Genomic DNA, 16,526 nt, shown 5'->3' with positions numbered 1-16,526 from the left:
GTTTCCTGCCCTCCCTTGTAGAAAGGTGTGGTCGTGTAATGTACAACGAGAGGAAGTATTCATTACAGCCTCAGAAAGTGTCCCGAAAGGTCGGGGGTCACAACTGTGTTTACCCTTTTTGCCTTCCTGCTGGTTGGAATGATGACGTGATGGCTGGAGCTCAAGCAACCACCTCGGATCAGGAGGTGGAGGCCATGTGTATAATATGGCAGAGCGCTAAAGTAGGCTGTGCGTGGGTCTGTACCTTACCAGCCCTGAACCACGACTCCTGGACTTCCATATGAAAGAGAAATGAATCTTCTCTTGTTGAAGCCATGTTATTTTGGAATTTTTGTCACCCACAAGCAAACCTGGTCCAAACCCACCAACTGCCATGTCCTCGAATGTTTTGGTCCTTGTGCTTAGAATATCTTTTCCTCACTCTGCTGCCAGCAAACCCTTAATAATCCTCCAAATTCCGGGGCGCCTTGGTGGTCCAGTCGGTTGAGCATCCAACTTCGGTTCGTGAGTTCGAGCCCCGCGTCAGGCTCTGTGCTGACAGCTCAGAGCCTGGAGCCTGCTTCTGATTCTGTGTCTCCCTCTCTCTCTACCCCCAACCCACTCGCATTCTGTCTCTGTCTCTCTCAAAAATAAATAAACTTTAACAAAATTTTTTTTAAAAAATCCTCCAAATTACTACTCAGGCATCACCTTCACTGTTACATGTACTTGGGTACCATTAATCATTTCCTCCTTAATGGTTTCTACGTTCCTTATATCACACTGAACAATTATTGAGCACTTACTGCATACCAGGCACCATGCTGAGTCTTGTACATACACTCCCCATTTTCTTTCTCATGAAGACATTTGAGATAGGTAACTACTTTCAAAGTTCCCATTTTACAGATTAAAAAAAAAAAAACAAACCAAAAACTAACCCTGGGAACGCCTGGGTGGCTCAATCAGAGTGTCAGACTTCAGCTCAGGTCATGATCTCGCTGTCTGTGGGTTCAAGCCCCACATCGGCCTCTGTGCTGACAGCTCAGAGCCAGGAGCCTGGTTGGATTCTGTGTCTCCCTCTCTTCCTCTACTCACCCCCTCCCCCAAAATAATAAATAAATATTAAAAAAAAAACCTGGAAAGTTATGATATCTTCCCTGGATCACAAAAGTAATACGTGCTGGGGCCAGGCATCGAATCCAGCTGTCTGATTCCCTGTGTTTTACCCCTATGTTGCACCATCCCTGTTACGTTACTGCCCTTATCATCATTTGTGTACATATCCGTCCCTCCCGTCACCCCCTAACGTCCAGGCACCATGTGGCATTCACCTTGGTCTCTCTGGAACCCAGTACAGAGCCCGGCACCCTGTGAGCACGTGTCTGTGGACTTCAACAATCAATTCTAAGTCTTCAGTCCCGGTTCTGAGGCAGAAGGGCCTTCCCAGGTGGGCTCACCTCCCTGCACCCCTTTCCCCATGCATCCCCTGCACCCCTTGGGCTTTTGCGCACACAGTTTGTTACCTCTGCTTTGGGGCCCCCACAGCACGCTCCCTCATACTCTAAGGTCCAGTCCCCTTGTGGCCTCTGCCCGCAGATCTTCTCCGTGTAGACCCCGGGCTGCCTTCCCACCCTCCCAAAGCCCTTCGCTTGGGTCTCTGGTGTGGTCCAAATCCCCCCCAGGGATTTCCTCCACTCAACCCGGAGTCCGTTGAGAGCAAAAACTACGCTTTATTCCCCTTGTAATAATTTGGGGAGCCGTCCTTGGTCGGTGCCACGAATATAGAGATGGGAAAAGACCCCGTCCTGGTTGGAGGGGAGGGTGGATGCGGGGGGGGGGGGGGGGGGGGGGGGGGCGAACGCAGGGACCCAGTAGAAGCGGCGGAGCCAGAGGCGGAGGCTTTTCTCCTCGCTGCCACTAGATGGCAGCAGGACCACCCGGCGGTCACCCTTCCGACTGCCTTTGCCTTAACCTCCGGGAAGCCAAAAGACCCTGGATGGACTCCGTTCAATAATACAAACATTCAAAGACCTTACTGACCCAGCTCTCTGCCAGGTGTGCTGTCAGAAAGGTGAGAGGGGGAAGAAGAAGAACGATCCACAAGTTGGACCAGTTCCAGCTGGGAAGCACCAACCCCGAAACCGGACTACCCGGGTTCGAACTTCGTGCTTGGCATCTCCTAGCTGTGTGACTTTGGTGGTTCCTTATAACCTCTCTGTGTCTCCACCTCCTCGCGTGGGAGGTGGGGTTTATGGCTGCTGGGAGGCGCGGTGCCCCTGGAGCGCAGGAAGTGCGGTGCGAGTGTCTATTGTTTTGGTACGTCTGCTCCCGAGGAAGCTCACGGGGTAGAAATGGGGAGCTGCACCCCAAAGCGGAGAGAGAGAAGGCTGCCCCCGAGCTGGAGCCCCAAGGCGGGAAAGAAGGCGCACCTGCGAGGGAGGGTTGGAGTTGGGGGAGGATTCCTGCAGGGGGCGCTGTTTCTTCGAGATGGGCCGCGAAGGAAGGGCGAGGGTCTGCGGAGGCGGGGCCGCGCCGCACCGGTGACAGGTGAAAGGTGGAGTCACCCCACGCCGCCTCCTCCGAGGTTGAGTAGCGGAGAGGTGGGGAAGGACGGCTGGTGTCCTCAGGCCACACCTGCTATTGGGATTTGGGGATCCTTGTGTCCCTGCCAGCCCTCTTCCAATAAAGCCCCTCTGGGCCTCCAGGGAGAGGAGGAGCCTTGCCATGTCAACTGTATTTTTAGTTCCCTGCGCCTCTCCCCAGCTGCTATAAGACACCTCTCCCCACCCCCAGCCCGCCGCTTGGCTGCAGGCTCCTGGAGGACAGCTGGGGAAAAAGGGAGACGCGGTCAGTTCTAATGGCTGCCAGGAGGCTGGGCGGAGTGGGGTCTGGGGCAAGCTTGGGGGTCCCGCCGCCCCGTCGAGTCTGCTCTGAGTCGGGCCTGGCGCTGGACCAGGACCGCAGACTCGGGCAGGAAGCAGCAAACTAGGCTGGGCGGGCGGGAGGCACTGGCCAGGCTGGCTTCCAAAGGGGAGGCTCCTAGGAGGAGAAAGGGAGGTGGTCAAGGTTGAAGGGACCCTTGGCTCTTTGGGGCTAAAGTCACCCCCTGGATGAAGTCTTAAAGTGGAATCCCCCAGATTCGCTTGGGGAGTTGTTAGCTGCCCAAGGGCTAGCAAACTCCCAGGTCCTGGAAGAGAGCCGCTCTTTGCACAGCCACCTGGGGACTCAAACCTGGGGGGGGGGGGGGGGGGGGGAGGGGGGGAGGGGCAGGATGCTGGAAGCCCCTTGCTAGAGAATTCTCTTTGTGTATGTGCTCAGCAGGAGTTGCCGACTTGAAGATCACAAAACCAGTCTTTTTCCACCAGACTGGCTCCTGGCTTACCGTGTGTGTGTGTGTGTGTGTGTGTGTGTGTGTGTGTGTGTGTTGGGGGGTGGGGGGCGGTGCTCGGGTCAAGTCCTTGTCCAAGTACGGACAAGAAAAGTCTTCAGTGAGCATGCAGCCTCCCTCTCCTCTCAGTAGACTCCACTGGTCCTCTCTATCCCCAAAGAGTCAGCAGAGTGTGCCCAAGGGAGCGAGCGTGACAAGAAGGCATATTTTGGTTCATCATAAAGGAGACTCTTGCAAGTCTTAGGTGAGGAGCTCGCTGCTCCTAGGAGTATTCAAGCAGATGCTAGAGGATGATCCGCTGGGAGAATTCCCCGCCTTTAGTGGGAACTTGGACAAGATGCTGTCGAAGTCTTCTGTTAGCCTCTAGACACGATGGCCTTATACGCATCTACACTTGTCTATCTCTGCCTTTCTATGACCCTGGACCTCTCAAGCCCAAATTTCCAGAGCGGCCAAACCCGAAGACTTTGGCGCCCCAGAGTTTCCCTCTGGGATCTCCAGACTGTAGAAGTTGAAGACTTGAGAATGATCCTACATGTCTCGGGAGTTTTGCACCCAAAGGCTTCTGTGACATGAGAGGACAGGAAAGAGGATGGGGGCGGGTCCAGCGTGGAGGGATCGAACTAACCCACCTCGGTGTGTGCGCGCGTGTGGGTGTGCGTGTCCGTGTATGACACGCGAGTGTGAGGCTTGTGCCCGCAAAGGGGGCCTGGTTTTCCTATTTCGTGCACCTCCAGCTTCCTTGCCCCGGCCACTGGAAGGCTGTCACCGGGATAATTATAGTCCCCAAACAAAGCTGGTGCCTCCAGGTAGCCATAGCTACTGTTAGGTAATGCCTGCTCTGGTGTAGACATATCGAAGTACAAACAGATGTCGGCCCCTTCCTATTAGCTTAAATGGTAAAACTTAAAAGGTCCATCGACTTCAAAGCCACAGGTTTCCATGAGCACGCCAGTTAATGGGGGTGCCTGCCAAGGGATGACGGCTACGTATTAAACACTTGAGCATCGGTAATGATTTGATGAGCTTTTAAATGCTCGGGCTGCCCCCAGACAAGTGCAGAGGCCGGAGATGGTGGAGCGGAAGATTCAGATTTGGGTCCCGCCCTGCTGTTCACCAGCCCCTGGGCGGCCGGTGCGTAACCTTGCCAAGTCCTTGCTCCCTTCCAGCCCGGCGGGGTACCAAGCCGCCCCGCCCTGCCCTGCCACTGCGCTGGCCTCAGCCTCCAGCGAGTGACCGGCAGCAGGGGCCGAAGCTGGGGGGTCTGAGCCCTTGGCAGATTCTCTCAGAATTGCCTTTCCTCTGTCCTGGGTCCGGCACGGAGTAAGCCCTTAGTACTAGGCTGTTGAGCAAATAGGAGAATGAACGAACGAATGAACGAATGAATGCATGAATGATAGCTCTCCCCCCAATCCCCGTGACATTTCTAGCTACTCATTTTGCCACCACATCTTCTGCTGTGAAAGGTGGCTGGGCTCCCAGAGGTCTGGGATAACAGGAGCTTCCCATGTGACTCCTGGGGCACCGTGTCAGGGAGAGAGACGCCTCTGCTTAGGAACCAGCTGATTGATTCGATAAAGGAGTCAACAGGGTTCATTGACAGGATCCGCGAGGGGTCAGACAGGAAGTGGCAGTTCGCGGTGACCCTCACGCAGTAATTGGGCCGGGCTTGACAGAGATCGGAACGGAATGAATTCTGGGCCCTAGGTGACACTCAAGAGCCCCCACCTTGGGGTTCCTACTCTGTGCTGGCCATGGATCTGACTCTCTTCGACGCCGCGTTTCCTACCGCCTAGACAATTCTTGCCAAACGTCCCTGCTTGTATTTCGAACAGGGGATCTGATTCAGGTAGCTAACAGATGGAGGCTGTTGGGTAGAGCCCTGCCATCGGCTGCCTCGGGTTGGGTGCCAGTCCCGGTCCAGTCGGCTGTGATTGGCCATGGGGTCGGGGGGAAGCACATGGCCCTACATGGTCATGTAGGGACTGGGAAAGAGCAGTCGCTTTTAGAAAGAGCTGTCTATGTGGGGTCGTCGTGACGGACGTGTCTATTACAGACCCAGGGCAGCCAGGGCACTTGCTTATTCTTTTGGAACCTCACCGCCCACAGCTATAAAATGGGGTGATGCTCGTTACCTTGTGGGGCCACTGTGAAAATCAGATGTCATGCTGCCCAAGGAGGTGCTTTGTGAACTGTAAAGTCCTGTGTAGATGGAAGGAAGGGCCTGGTACGTTGATCATAGCACTAAAACAACGGTACTGTAAGCTTACTCCTTATATCTCCCCAAGGGACTGTGAGTTTCTTGAACACAGGGATGTGTTTATTTAGTTTTATTGTCCTGAGCATGTGGCACAGTTTCCATCACGCCAGAGGTAGTCTGTCACTATGTGTGGGATGGACGAATGGATGGATTATGGATGGATGGGCAGATGATGGATGGGGGAGTGGGTGGGTGGGTGGGTGGTGGATGGATGAACCCATACGTGGACGATGGAGAGATGCATGGATGGGTGGGTGGCTAGATGATGGATGGATGATGGATAAATACAAAGAAGGCCAACCATCCTCCCTTGGCTCCCTTGCAAGACCATCTATTTATTCAACAAATATTTGTTCAGCTACGATTTGGTACAGGGCACTGTGTGAGGTCCAAGAGATACAGAAGTCAATAAAACATAAGTGAGTAAGGTATTCGGGGGCATGAACCCAAGAGCCTGACTTTCTGGGTTCAAATCCCAGCTCTACCACCAGCTATGTGACCGTGACAGTTTTCCCTAACTCCCCCCCTGAATAAACGAGGACGATGCCATGTCTGTCCTAGAGATACGGCTGTCAGGGGATTAAACAAGTTACCAAATGTGAAGTGCTCGGAGGAGGGCCCGGCATGTCCCTACACGTACCGGCTGCTCTAACACACTCGTGGCAGAGCCAGCATGGAAACTAAGAAATACAGCACGATGAAGGGAGCCGTACAACAGGGGAGCCCACCCAAATAAGTGGAAGGAGGAGGACATTAATGGGGCCTGGAGGGGGTGTGCCAAGCAAAACTTCTCAGAAGGAAATACTTGAGCAAAGGCCACGAGGGCCACGAAGCCAGTTTTCTGGGTGGGGTAGAAAAATCCAGACTCCAAGAGCCTGTGGATAGACGCCCAGCTATAAGTAGGAACCACCTCGGCTCCCTCCCCTCTCTCACCCCCCCACTTCTGGCTGGGTAGGGGCTCTCCGGCAACATGGGCAGACTGTGGACAAGGAGACTGTTAAGGACCAGGACAGTCCCAGGGCCAGCCCAGGAGCCGCTGCCCGAGCTTGGAAACATGACAGTTTCCTTGGGATGGTTGACAACAGGGAGAGTTGAGTTTCAGGCTGCTGGCGTCGGCCTTGGTGGTGCCCTTTTTGCTGGCCTCTGAGACTCCACACAGTGGCCCAGCCTCCTCCCCTGCTCTTGCCACATACACAAACACCCCCCCGCGCCCCTGTGGCCTGAGCTGTCCTACCTCCCCACAATGGCACCTGCCCCAAAATAGCTCCCATGTGAGAGCTACAGAAAGGAAAAGATTAGACCCCTCATGAAAAGGAGGGAGGAGGGAGAGGAGGGGAGAGTGAACGAGCCGTCAAGTGATCTGTGTCGAGCTTTAGGGAAGGTATAAAATCCCTTTGGGGCCGGGCGGTCTCAAACCCCGGCTGTCAGAGCCAGGACACCGAGTCGGCCCGGACTCCCTCTTTCTGTCTTCCTCAGACTGCGCCATGGGGCTCAGCGACGGAGAGTGGCAGCTGGTGCTGAACGTCTGGGGGAAGGTGGAGACCGACCTCGCGGGCCACGGGCAGGAGGTCCTCATCAGGTAAAAGGAAGAGACCCCATTGCCTCTGTCACCCACTCCCCAAAGATCAAGGGTGCGTGCCTGCAAGGCGGAATCGTTGCCCAGGGTTGACCAGTTGGCTGTGTCGGTCGACTTTGTTAACACCTTCATTTGGTTTTCCTTTGCTTGTAAGTGTCAGGGACTGGCGTCCAGAAAGGAAAAGAGATCCATCCCGGGCCTGTGCCAGCAGTGGGAGAAGCCTGGTGATCAAACCCCGGATGCCTAGCGCCCACCAAGAGGAATCCTAGAATCGTAGGCAGTCATAGTTAACAAGGGCCCTGAGAGATCCTGTCCAGACGCTTCACTAAATGGACGAGGACAAACAGGACCTGAGAGGGGCAGGACCTCCCCGCGCCACAAATCCGTAAAGGTCTATAAACTGTCAAGACTGAGACATGGCCTTCAAGATAAAGACCCACAGGCTCTAGAGCTGGCTCGGCCTCCGAACCGCTGTGTGACCTTTGGGAAGGCACACAACCTCTCTGAGTCTCAGTTTCCTCTCCTATACAATGGGCGGGGCTGTTCCGTGCTACCCTTTAAAGTAGAAGTGAGAGTTAAATAAGATAATGCATGTAAGGGGCCTGGTGCTGTTCCTGGAACATAGCAGGTTCTAGAAGATGTTAGTGATTGTTACGGATGGAGCTAGCTTAAGGACCTGCGAAGTATTATAATTAGAAAATAGAAGACAGAGGCCCATTAGGGACTTTTGATGTTGAGGAAGTCTTGAATTTGAGAGCTCTGAATAGTGTGGTCTCCAAGCACATCTTGACTGCAGGGGTTCCTGAACAAAAACAAAAGAAAACAAAATTCCAAGCGTTGTAAATAAAGGATGGTGTGTGGCTTGTAAGCAGAATTTTATTTTCTCATTGCCTTCCACCCCAGACGGTGTTGGACCCCTCTTCTCCAGGTGCCTTCTCTCACGCTCTGGGCCAGCGCAAGTCAAATATCTAATGGGGTATAAATCCACATTTCTGCACCTGGGAGAAAGTGGCCCTGGGGTGGCCACGAGTGAATGGATTGTCCTTCACGCTTTCATTTACAGACGAGTTTCTCCTTCGTCACGTCACGAGCCAGGTTTCCCTCTCCCACTCAGATGCCTTTTTGGTCTCCTTGGGCTGCACTTCTATCCGGCTCCCATGTCTGGATCTGTGATCCGAAGTCTGAGCCCTGAGTCATCCACGCTAGAAACACTTGGGGAAGGATGGTCACGTTCTCTGTTTACTCCGACCGGCATCATGGGGGATGTTCCCTGTGTCTTTCTCCTCCTGTCCCTGCCAGCAGGCCGCTGGGGCTGCAACAGGTCCTGTTGGATGGGACAAAAGTTTCCCCCAAGTTGACATCAGCTCCTTAGGCACCTTTGCTGTGTGACCTTGGATAAGTCACTCCTCCTCTCTGAGTGACTCACTCCTCCTGCTTGCCTATCGGCTGAACGAAGCGATTGTCTGCCAGGGTCTCTGAGGTCCCTCTCCGCTCTCATGCCCTGGCATTCCCTGAGCCCGTGCTCCTCCCTCGCTTTTGGAGAGGAGGCAGGGTAGTTGGGGTTGGAGACCAGTTTGCAAAGCACAAGTCTCTCCAAGGTGATCTGGGGGCCATTAGCCCCCAAGGCAGCGACTTGAAGGAGACTTGGGGTATTGTGTCATCAGGGGAAACCTTCCCTCCCTCTCCAGAGTGGATCAGGGACACCTACCAAGGGCCAGGGGCCGGGGATGGGATGTGATGCCTGAGGCTCCTGGCCCCTGAAAGGTCCCAGAAAGCCCAATGCCCCGTCACGTCTTAGGCCGTGGGGCACGCAGAGACCATGCCAACGGGTTCTGCCCTCTTACTGTGCGGGGTCCGGGGAGGAGGGCCTCCCTGCGTGTAGAGCGAAGGGAGGGGGTGCTAACCCCCAGAGCTGCACCTGCCTCTGTGGGAGCTGGCCACTTGATTCTGTTCCAGAGGCTGAGCCTGGGCCTTCTTACTGACCTTGGCAAGGTCACTTCTCCTACTCCTCTTGTAAAAGACGGCATATTCTGTTCAGTGGAGCCTGTTAACAAAACACTGAGGGCTTTGCTGCAAGTCACAAAGGACACCCCCAGCCCCCGGGCTCGGCGATTCCCGTATATTAACTCAGCCTCCCAAGCACCCGATGAGGTAGATATTAGGATCACCACCCTTAACAGAGAGGTTAAGTAACTTGCCCCAAGTCGCACAGCTGGAATTCACATCCAGGCGGCTTGCACCCAGCACGGCTGCTCTGGAGCGCTCTGCTCTTGGCACATCAGAGCGGGGCTGCCCTGCCCAGCCCGGTTCTTCTGCCTAGAGCAGGGAAGGCATTCCGCACGTCGGAGTCTCCATCTCCCGTGTGGGTGTCCGATTGGGCCTCCGTTCAGAGGACAGCTGGGAGGTGGCCTCCTTCCTCGCTGACTTGCCTGCAGGCCTGCGAAAAGCAAAGCAGGTGGACGTAGGATTGAAGCTGAAGACGCAAGGCAAGTGAGGGCTCCTGAAACAGGAGTGAAAGTCTGTCCATCCTTTTCCGCGGGCCGACGGGCTTCGTCTGTCCATTTTCCGGGGTGCTGCCCTTAGGCAAATCCAGGTATGGCCTTCTGTGGCTGCCTGGGGCTCCCAGCTGCAGGACTTTGGGCCAAGGGAGGGAAGCGGCTGAGTGATGCCAGAATGATCTGGTGGGCACTCATTGGCCTGGTTTTCCTGCACCGTTGAAGGTAAATCTGGGCTCGCTCGCGGGCTGACTGGCACAGAGTGGAAGGTGAGGCAGGGGTCCAGCCTTACAGCTGGAGGCTGAAATATCAGCCAGACCAACCCTTTTGATTTATGGATGGCTGAACCAGGACCCAGAGAAGCTGAGTGACTTTTTCAATGTCACGCAGCACGTTGGAGGTGGACCTGGGACCAGAACTCAGCTTTTGTAACTCTCATCCCCGTGTTCTTTCTCCCAGACATCTTGGGGGCTCCCCAAATATCTGAGATCCCTGGTTGCCTTGGGTACCAGGTCCTTGGCCCTCTTCTGCCCCAGATAGGCTCCCTCCAGCGTCCCGACCTCCGACCTTCACCTGTGGGTGCTAGGTCTCACCTCTGCCAGGCAGGAGTTCAAGGATCATTGTCACCAGATAATAATAGGACCCTTGGGTGAAAAGTGCCAGGGATGAGCTGTCCCGGCCACACAGGCTTGGCCGGGCCAGGACGGGGGGTGAGATGGGGACGTGGGGCATGGCTGTGGATCGCCCTGGGAGTTCTGGGGGATGCAGGAGGGATGAGCTCCCGGGAGAAGGGTGTGCTCCCTGTTTGTGCTACTTGGTGCACACGTGTGTGCATGCACGTGAGTATGGGTGTGTGCTGTGAGATGCTTTCACACACCGGAGTGTGTCCACCGCAGGGCTGAAAAAGCAAGTGGCTGGGCCAGGAAGCTACAAAAAGAGGAACCTTGCAAGGACCCGAAGCCATTAGACAGAAGGAGGGGAAGGCTGGGGAGACAGGGCCACTCCTGCAAACATTTCAGGGTATGACAGGGAGAGAGAGAGAGAGAGGGCCCATGACTTACAGAACCATCTGATCTCTGGTTCGGGCTTTGCCACCGACCCATGTCACTTGCCTCTGTGCTCCATTGGCCCACAGTGGAACGGGGACAGCCACCTCCCACCGAGGCGGCAGGTATGACTCCCTTTAACCGACACCCACCTTTCCAGAACAGGAAAGACCGAGCTCCAGGGCTACAGGTGTGGCTCAGGGCAGAGTCCCTCTGCAGCTAAGCTCCCTGGCTCCCTGGCTCCCTGGCAGGAGTGGAGACCTGGTCTTTGGCAGGTGGCTCCCTCCCTGGGCCTCACCATCTGAGGGGCCTGGGAGGTACAGGGCATCTGAGCAAAATAAGCAAGGACTTTCTGAGCCTGAGAGCTAACACAGGAAGTAGTGAGTCTCCTGTAGCTGCAAGTATTTAAGCAGCCAAAGGATGATCCGTAGGCAGGAAGCTTGCAGAGATGGTCCCCTGCGCAGTCGACGTCTTGAGTCACGCAGACCCGCTTCCACTTGGCCCTTCTGCCTCGTACCCGTGATGCGATTTAATCACCTACTCCCCAGGCGACTCAGAGAAAATCGGGTGGAGCCAGGGAGCGAGGCAGGCACATCTTTCCTTCCTACCTCTCGAGTAGCAATGGAGAGGCAGATGCTACTGACCTGAAATAAGCAAGGCAAGCCTTTACACAGCCCACCGAGCCCCCACAGCGCTGCTCTAGGTAGGCACCAGTTATCCCCCATGCTTGGATGAGGAAGCAGAAGCACAGAGAGAGGTAAAGCGCATGGCCCGACGTCACGCAGCTGGGAGATAGCGGGGCCGGGACTGGAACTCGTGTGTCTCACCACCTCCAGCCCCTGTGTCTGACTCCAGCCCCCCTTGTGCCCGCAGCCTCTTCAAGGGCCACCCGGAGACCCTGGAGAAGTTCGAAAAGTTCAAGCACCTGAAGACAGAGGATGAAATGAAGGGCTCCGAGGACCTGAAGAAGCATGGCAACACGGTGCTCACCGCCCTGGGGGGCATCCTCAAGAAGAAGGGCCAGCACGAGGCGGAGCTGAAGCCCCTGGCCCAGTCACATGCCACCAAGCACAAGATCCCCGTCAAGTACCTGGAGGTGGGAGGCAGGGCAGGGGCGGGTGGGAGGGTGGAAGGGGAGGCCTCGAAGGGCTGGGATTTGGGGTTCGAGTCCCAGCTCAGCCACTGACTTGTGGGTGACCCACATCGTTCCTCTTTGAGCCCCAGTTTCCTCATCTGTAAAACGAGCTGTCACCCCTGCGGTCACTGAGAGGAAACCCATTTCTCCCCCAGATCGGTATGTCGTCCGGGGAAGTAAGGGAGATTGGATATTGGGGGCACCACTTGCACTCCCCCCACCACGGGGAGGTACCATTATCACACCCACTGGGCAGATGAGAAAACTGAGGCACAGGGAGGGCAATAGCTGCCCACAGGATTCAAACTAGGGCTCTACTCCCCCAAGCCCTCAGTGCCTAACCCCTGTGCCATCTGGAGCCTGATGTGTGCAGGAGTCGTGAGGCAGGAGGACAGGAGCGGGGGCTCGATCCTGGGCTGGGGGTGGCCCACAGGCTGGTGATACTGGTTCCAGCATCTTTACAGATGAAGAAGGAGAGGCCTCGGGTGTCCTAGGCAAGAGAAGTTGGTTTGAACCTCCTGTGAGGGGCTGAGGAGTTGGGTGGGCAGGGGAGAGCCTGAACTGCCTTTATAACCAGTGGGAGGAGGGGTGTGGCAAGAGGGAGCATTGAGATCTGGGGGATAAAGGGCCTTCGGGATAGGTGCAATCCCTCAGGATGGGAGCAGCAGGCAGGCTGATGCAACGACGAGGATAAAGGTAGCGGTGATAGCTACCAGTTAGGGTGGGCATTTGCCTGGATCACTGCGTGGAATTCTCGAAATCTCCCTGAGATTGAAGGCATTCAGTGTCCTCTCTTTCTCTGACGCAAAGGAAGTTCAGAGCTGGGGAGTCCAGAGCTGGTGTGGGGGCCCCACGGTCACCGAGAATGCAGCCTCTTTCAGGCCAATGTTGGCATGAGTCCTCAAAGTTGACTCATGGTCCAAGATGGCTGCTAGAGCTCCAGCCATCTGGTCCACGTTCCCAACAGGAAGCAGGAAGAAGAGAGGAAAGCTCTCTTTTAAGGAGTCGCAGAAATCCCACCCAACAGTTTCCTTTGTATCTCGTTGGCCAGAAGTTAGTTACAAGACCACACCCGTCTGCATGGAAAGCTGGGAAATGTGGTCTGTTGCCACTGCAAATACAACCAGTGTTCTGTTACCAAGGAAGAAGGAGAAAATGGACATTGGGCAGGCAATTAGCAGACTCTGTGCCAGGCAGGTACCTTTCGCATACTCACTTTACAGATTTGGAAACTGAAGGCTCAGAGAGATTAGGTAGCTTGCCCAAGGTCACACAGCCAGTAGGTACAGTCTGATCAGCAGTACTCCGGAACTCAAGCCCTTAACCCTTGCGGTACAATATCTCCCATCGGCCACCGCCACACCCCTCGTCAGCCTCTCAGCCTCACCTCCCTGCGCCCCAGCTGCCCCCGCAAATCACACGTAGACAACCTGGCCCGCTCATCCCACTCAGCATCACAGACACAAGGAGCCTGTCCTGCCTTTGAGATTCCGTGCCTGCTGTGGCCCCTGCCCTCCCCATCTTCTCTTGTCAGCAAATCCCTGTCCATCCTCCAGGGCCCCGCTTAGAAGCCACCTCCTCTGCACACGGCCGGCCGTCAGCTGCTCTGTCCACCGGCGCCCTCCCCCCCCCCCCCCCCCCCCGCCCCCCTGCAAAGGCGCTTTATCCTCATTCTCTGTCACGGCGCCTGCCCGGCTGTACTGTAATTCATCTCTTTACCCAGCTGTCTCCTGGCTGGGACATGAGCTTCCCGAGGGCAGACCCTGGCTCTCGCATCTCTGAACCCCAGTGGCGTGGGGATGGGCTCCCAACACAACCGGAAAGACATATCCCCTCCGGGGGGACAAGGGAACAAGGCTCAGAAAGAGAAGGTAGCACTGGAAGCGGGGGGACTAGAAACCAGGTCTGCTGAAAACGAGCTTAGTTTACTGCGTGGATCCCTGCAAGATCGAAGGCAGGGCCCGTGTCTGTTCCTCCCCTTCCATGCTCTTCATAAGTCACACATGAGGGTCACGGCGGAGTTGAGCCGGGAGGTTGGGTATCCCACGTTTTCCAGGGGCGGGGCTTGCTCCATGGCAGCCCAAGCCCCCCCCCACCCACCTGCCCGTGGTCACTTGCACTCGGGGCGCCCCGAGAAAACGGGAAAACGAGGTACGGTCACTGCCTCCGTCCTTGGCTCTGGCGGCTGTTGGCCCACCTCCCCACCCCCCGCCCCCGGGGTGCAAAGTCCTCTTGCTATGTGACCTCAGTCTGGCTACTTTCCCGTCGCGGCCTCTGTAAAGTGACACCGCTTAGTGCGCCGGCCAGGGCTGTGGTTGACATCAAAGCTTGATTCCCTGTCGGAAGAGCACAGTAGCATTTTACGCCCATGAGATCGTTGAGTCGCTAAAGCCGCCATGCTGTAGGTGTTCCTGGCAAGGAAATCGTGGGTGCCCAAGCAAGCGTGATGGTGACGGCGAGGCTGGCAGAAGACAGTATGGGTCCTGGGGGCAAGCCATAGGCCACATCCTTCCCTCTTCTTCCCTCCTTCCCGCCCACCAAGAATTCTGAGCACCAGCTCTGTGCTTGGCACAGAATATAGGATGCTCTGCACCCCCGCTCCGCCCCCAATAGGCTGCTTCAAGCAATAACCCTATGAAGCCATTAAATGCAAAAATCAAATATACACAGATGGAAATAGTTTCTTCCTTAAAAAACATTTTTTTAACGTTTATTCATCTTTGAGAGACAGCGCGTGAGCAGGGGAGGGGCAGAGAGAGAGAGAGAGAGAGAGAGACAGGATCCGAAGCAGGCTCCAAGCTCTGAGCTGTCAGCACAGAGCCCAACGTGGGGCTCGAATTCACAAACTGCGAGATCATGACCTGAGCCGAAGTCGGTCGCCTATCCGACTGACCCACCCCTAGGCACCCTGGACATAGTTTCTCTCTATCTAGGTTTTCTGACTGCAAACTTCTGGATAAAACCATGGAATGGGAGCATTTCCCTCCTTTCAGCTGTCTGCATGGAGGCGGCGCCCGGGCCCTTGTCTGGCCGCAGCTGGACCCACATCCTGAACACTAGCCAAGGAGGGTGGTGGGTGAGCCAACCCACTGGGCCGCACAACCTTGGGTCTGTACTGGGACAGGCCTGGTCCCCCATTTATACCTGTCTCCCGGGGTTGCAGGGATAAAAGGAATTAATCTCAGAGACCACTTGGAAGCATGCCTGGTACACAGTAAGCGCTCAATAAATGGCCCTGAGATAAAAAGAAGGTGGGACTCGGCCTGATTGCCCCCTGGCTCCTGGCGTGTCCGCCCCCATGACCAGCACCCCTCTCATCCATCCCGCTGCAGTTCATCTCAGAGGCCATCATCCACGTTCTCCAGAGCAAACATCCCCACGACTTCGGCACTGACGCCCAGGCGGCCATGAGAAAGGCTCTCGAGCTGTTCCGGAACGACATTGCTGCCAAGTACAAGGAGCTGGGTTTCCAGGGCTAAGCCCCTGCACGACCCCACCCCCACCCACGGGGACGCCCGGCCCCAGGGGAGGGTGGCGCTGGGTCTCCTGTAGCCACGTAGAGTTTGCTTCTGAGTGTCTGCTTTGTTTCTGAGAGGCGGGTGGGGGAGGGGAGGGAGGGGGAGGCTGTTCGGGCTGGCTTCATCTGGACTGAGCTCCTTGTGGGGGTCATCACCCCGGGAACCGGAAGTGTGGCCCTTTGCTCTCTGCCGCCCCGCAGCCTCTCTCCTCTCTCCCCGACTCCAACCCAATTCCTCCAGTCTCCAAACCCAACCCGTCACCCGCGCCTCTAATCCCAAATCCAAGCCGTAAACATACAGATTCTCTGACCCATCACCCCCACCAGATGCCCCTCTGCCGTGAGAAACGGGTCTGGGCAGAGTGGGGCAGCCACACCCATCCCAAAGGAGGTGGCAGGGCGGTGGAGGGTGGGGTGGGGTGGGGGTTTCTGGAACCTAAGTGTGCCTTTTCAGCTAATGGAGTAACTCACCTGGCTTTAATAAAAGAGCCTGCAACATGACAGTCTCTGCCTCTGCCTGGTGATCTTCCTCTCCTGGAGCAAGTGAAGGGGCCCCAAGGAAGAAATGGCTGGGATTGTGTGCGTGGGGAGGAGGCTGGGGGAAAGGAGAGGAGGGAAACTGGGTAAAGGAGGGAGAGGAGGGAGCAGGAAGGAGAGAGGAACGGATACCTGCCTTCCTTAGGTCACTCCTCAGTGGCAGGGACGGTGCCGGGCACAGGCGATGGCGGGGAGAGCCCCGTCTGGTCAGGAGAGTGGTCAGCAGACCTTTGCGGGAAGAGGCCAAAAATTGCAGGGCACCCAGAGGAGAGGACCCAGAGGAGGTGGTCACCGTGGACACAGCAGCTTAAAGAACATGCCAAGGACACCAGCTAGTTAAGGGGCAAATCTGGGTTCAAAGCTGGGAAGGCAGCGGGGACTCCAGTCGGGGAGACAAAGAGGTGGCCAGCCAGTGGCAGGCACTGACCTTCTGGCCACAGAGAAAGGACAGACGCAAGGCGAATAACCTATAAACGCCGGCCAGGAGCCACGAGCGTATCTACAAATGCCGAGCACACAGACAGAATGTGTGATACAGCTGTGAGGACCCAGAATAAAACATTGGCTTGTGACAGTGGACACCGGGAAGC

At 56.1% G+C, this 16,526-nt stretch overlaps 1 protein-coding gene across 1 annotated transcript; it reads left to right on the top strand.

Moving 5' to 3' along the window:
- Positions 1 to 6,947: 6,947 nt before the first annotated feature.
- Positions 6,948 to 15,900, top strand: MB (myoglobin). Its single transcript, XM_042944666.1, has 4 exons — positions 6,948 to 7,011; positions 7,107 to 7,209; positions 11,621 to 11,843; positions 15,215 to 15,900. Exons 2-4 carry the CDS (start codon positions 7,115 to 7,117, stop codon positions 15,359 to 15,361), a joined length of 465 nt encoding a protein of 154 aa, XP_042800600.1. The 5' UTR covers positions 6,948 to 7,011; positions 7,107 to 7,114; the 3' UTR covers positions 15,362 to 15,900.
- Positions 15,901 to 16,526: the final 626 nt, after the last annotated feature.

This window comes from Panthera leo, chromosome B4 (assembly GCF_018350215.1).
Source record: "Panthera leo isolate Ple1 chromosome B4, P.leo_Ple1_pat1.1, whole genome shotgun sequence".
NCBI classification, from domain to species: domain Eukaryota; kingdom Metazoa; phylum Chordata; class Mammalia; order Carnivora; family Felidae; genus Panthera; species Panthera leo.
This window is presented reverse-complemented; position numbering and strand designations above follow the sequence as displayed.

Bases quoted from the DNA above. Each gene is read 5' to 3' on its own strand.
- MB (XM_042944666.1), top strand. From the start codon at position 7,115: ATGGGGCTCAGCGACGGAGAGTGGCAGCTGGTGCTGAACGTCTGGGGG. The intron at 7,210-11,620 runs GTAAAAGGAAGA...TTGTGCCCGCAG, and splicing joins GGGCAGGAGGTCCTCATCAG to CCTCTTCAAGGGCCACCCGG. The intron at 11,844-15,214 runs GTGGGAGGCAGG...ATCCCGCTGCAG, and splicing joins TCCCCGTCAAGTACCTGGAG to TTCATCTCAGAGGCCATCAT.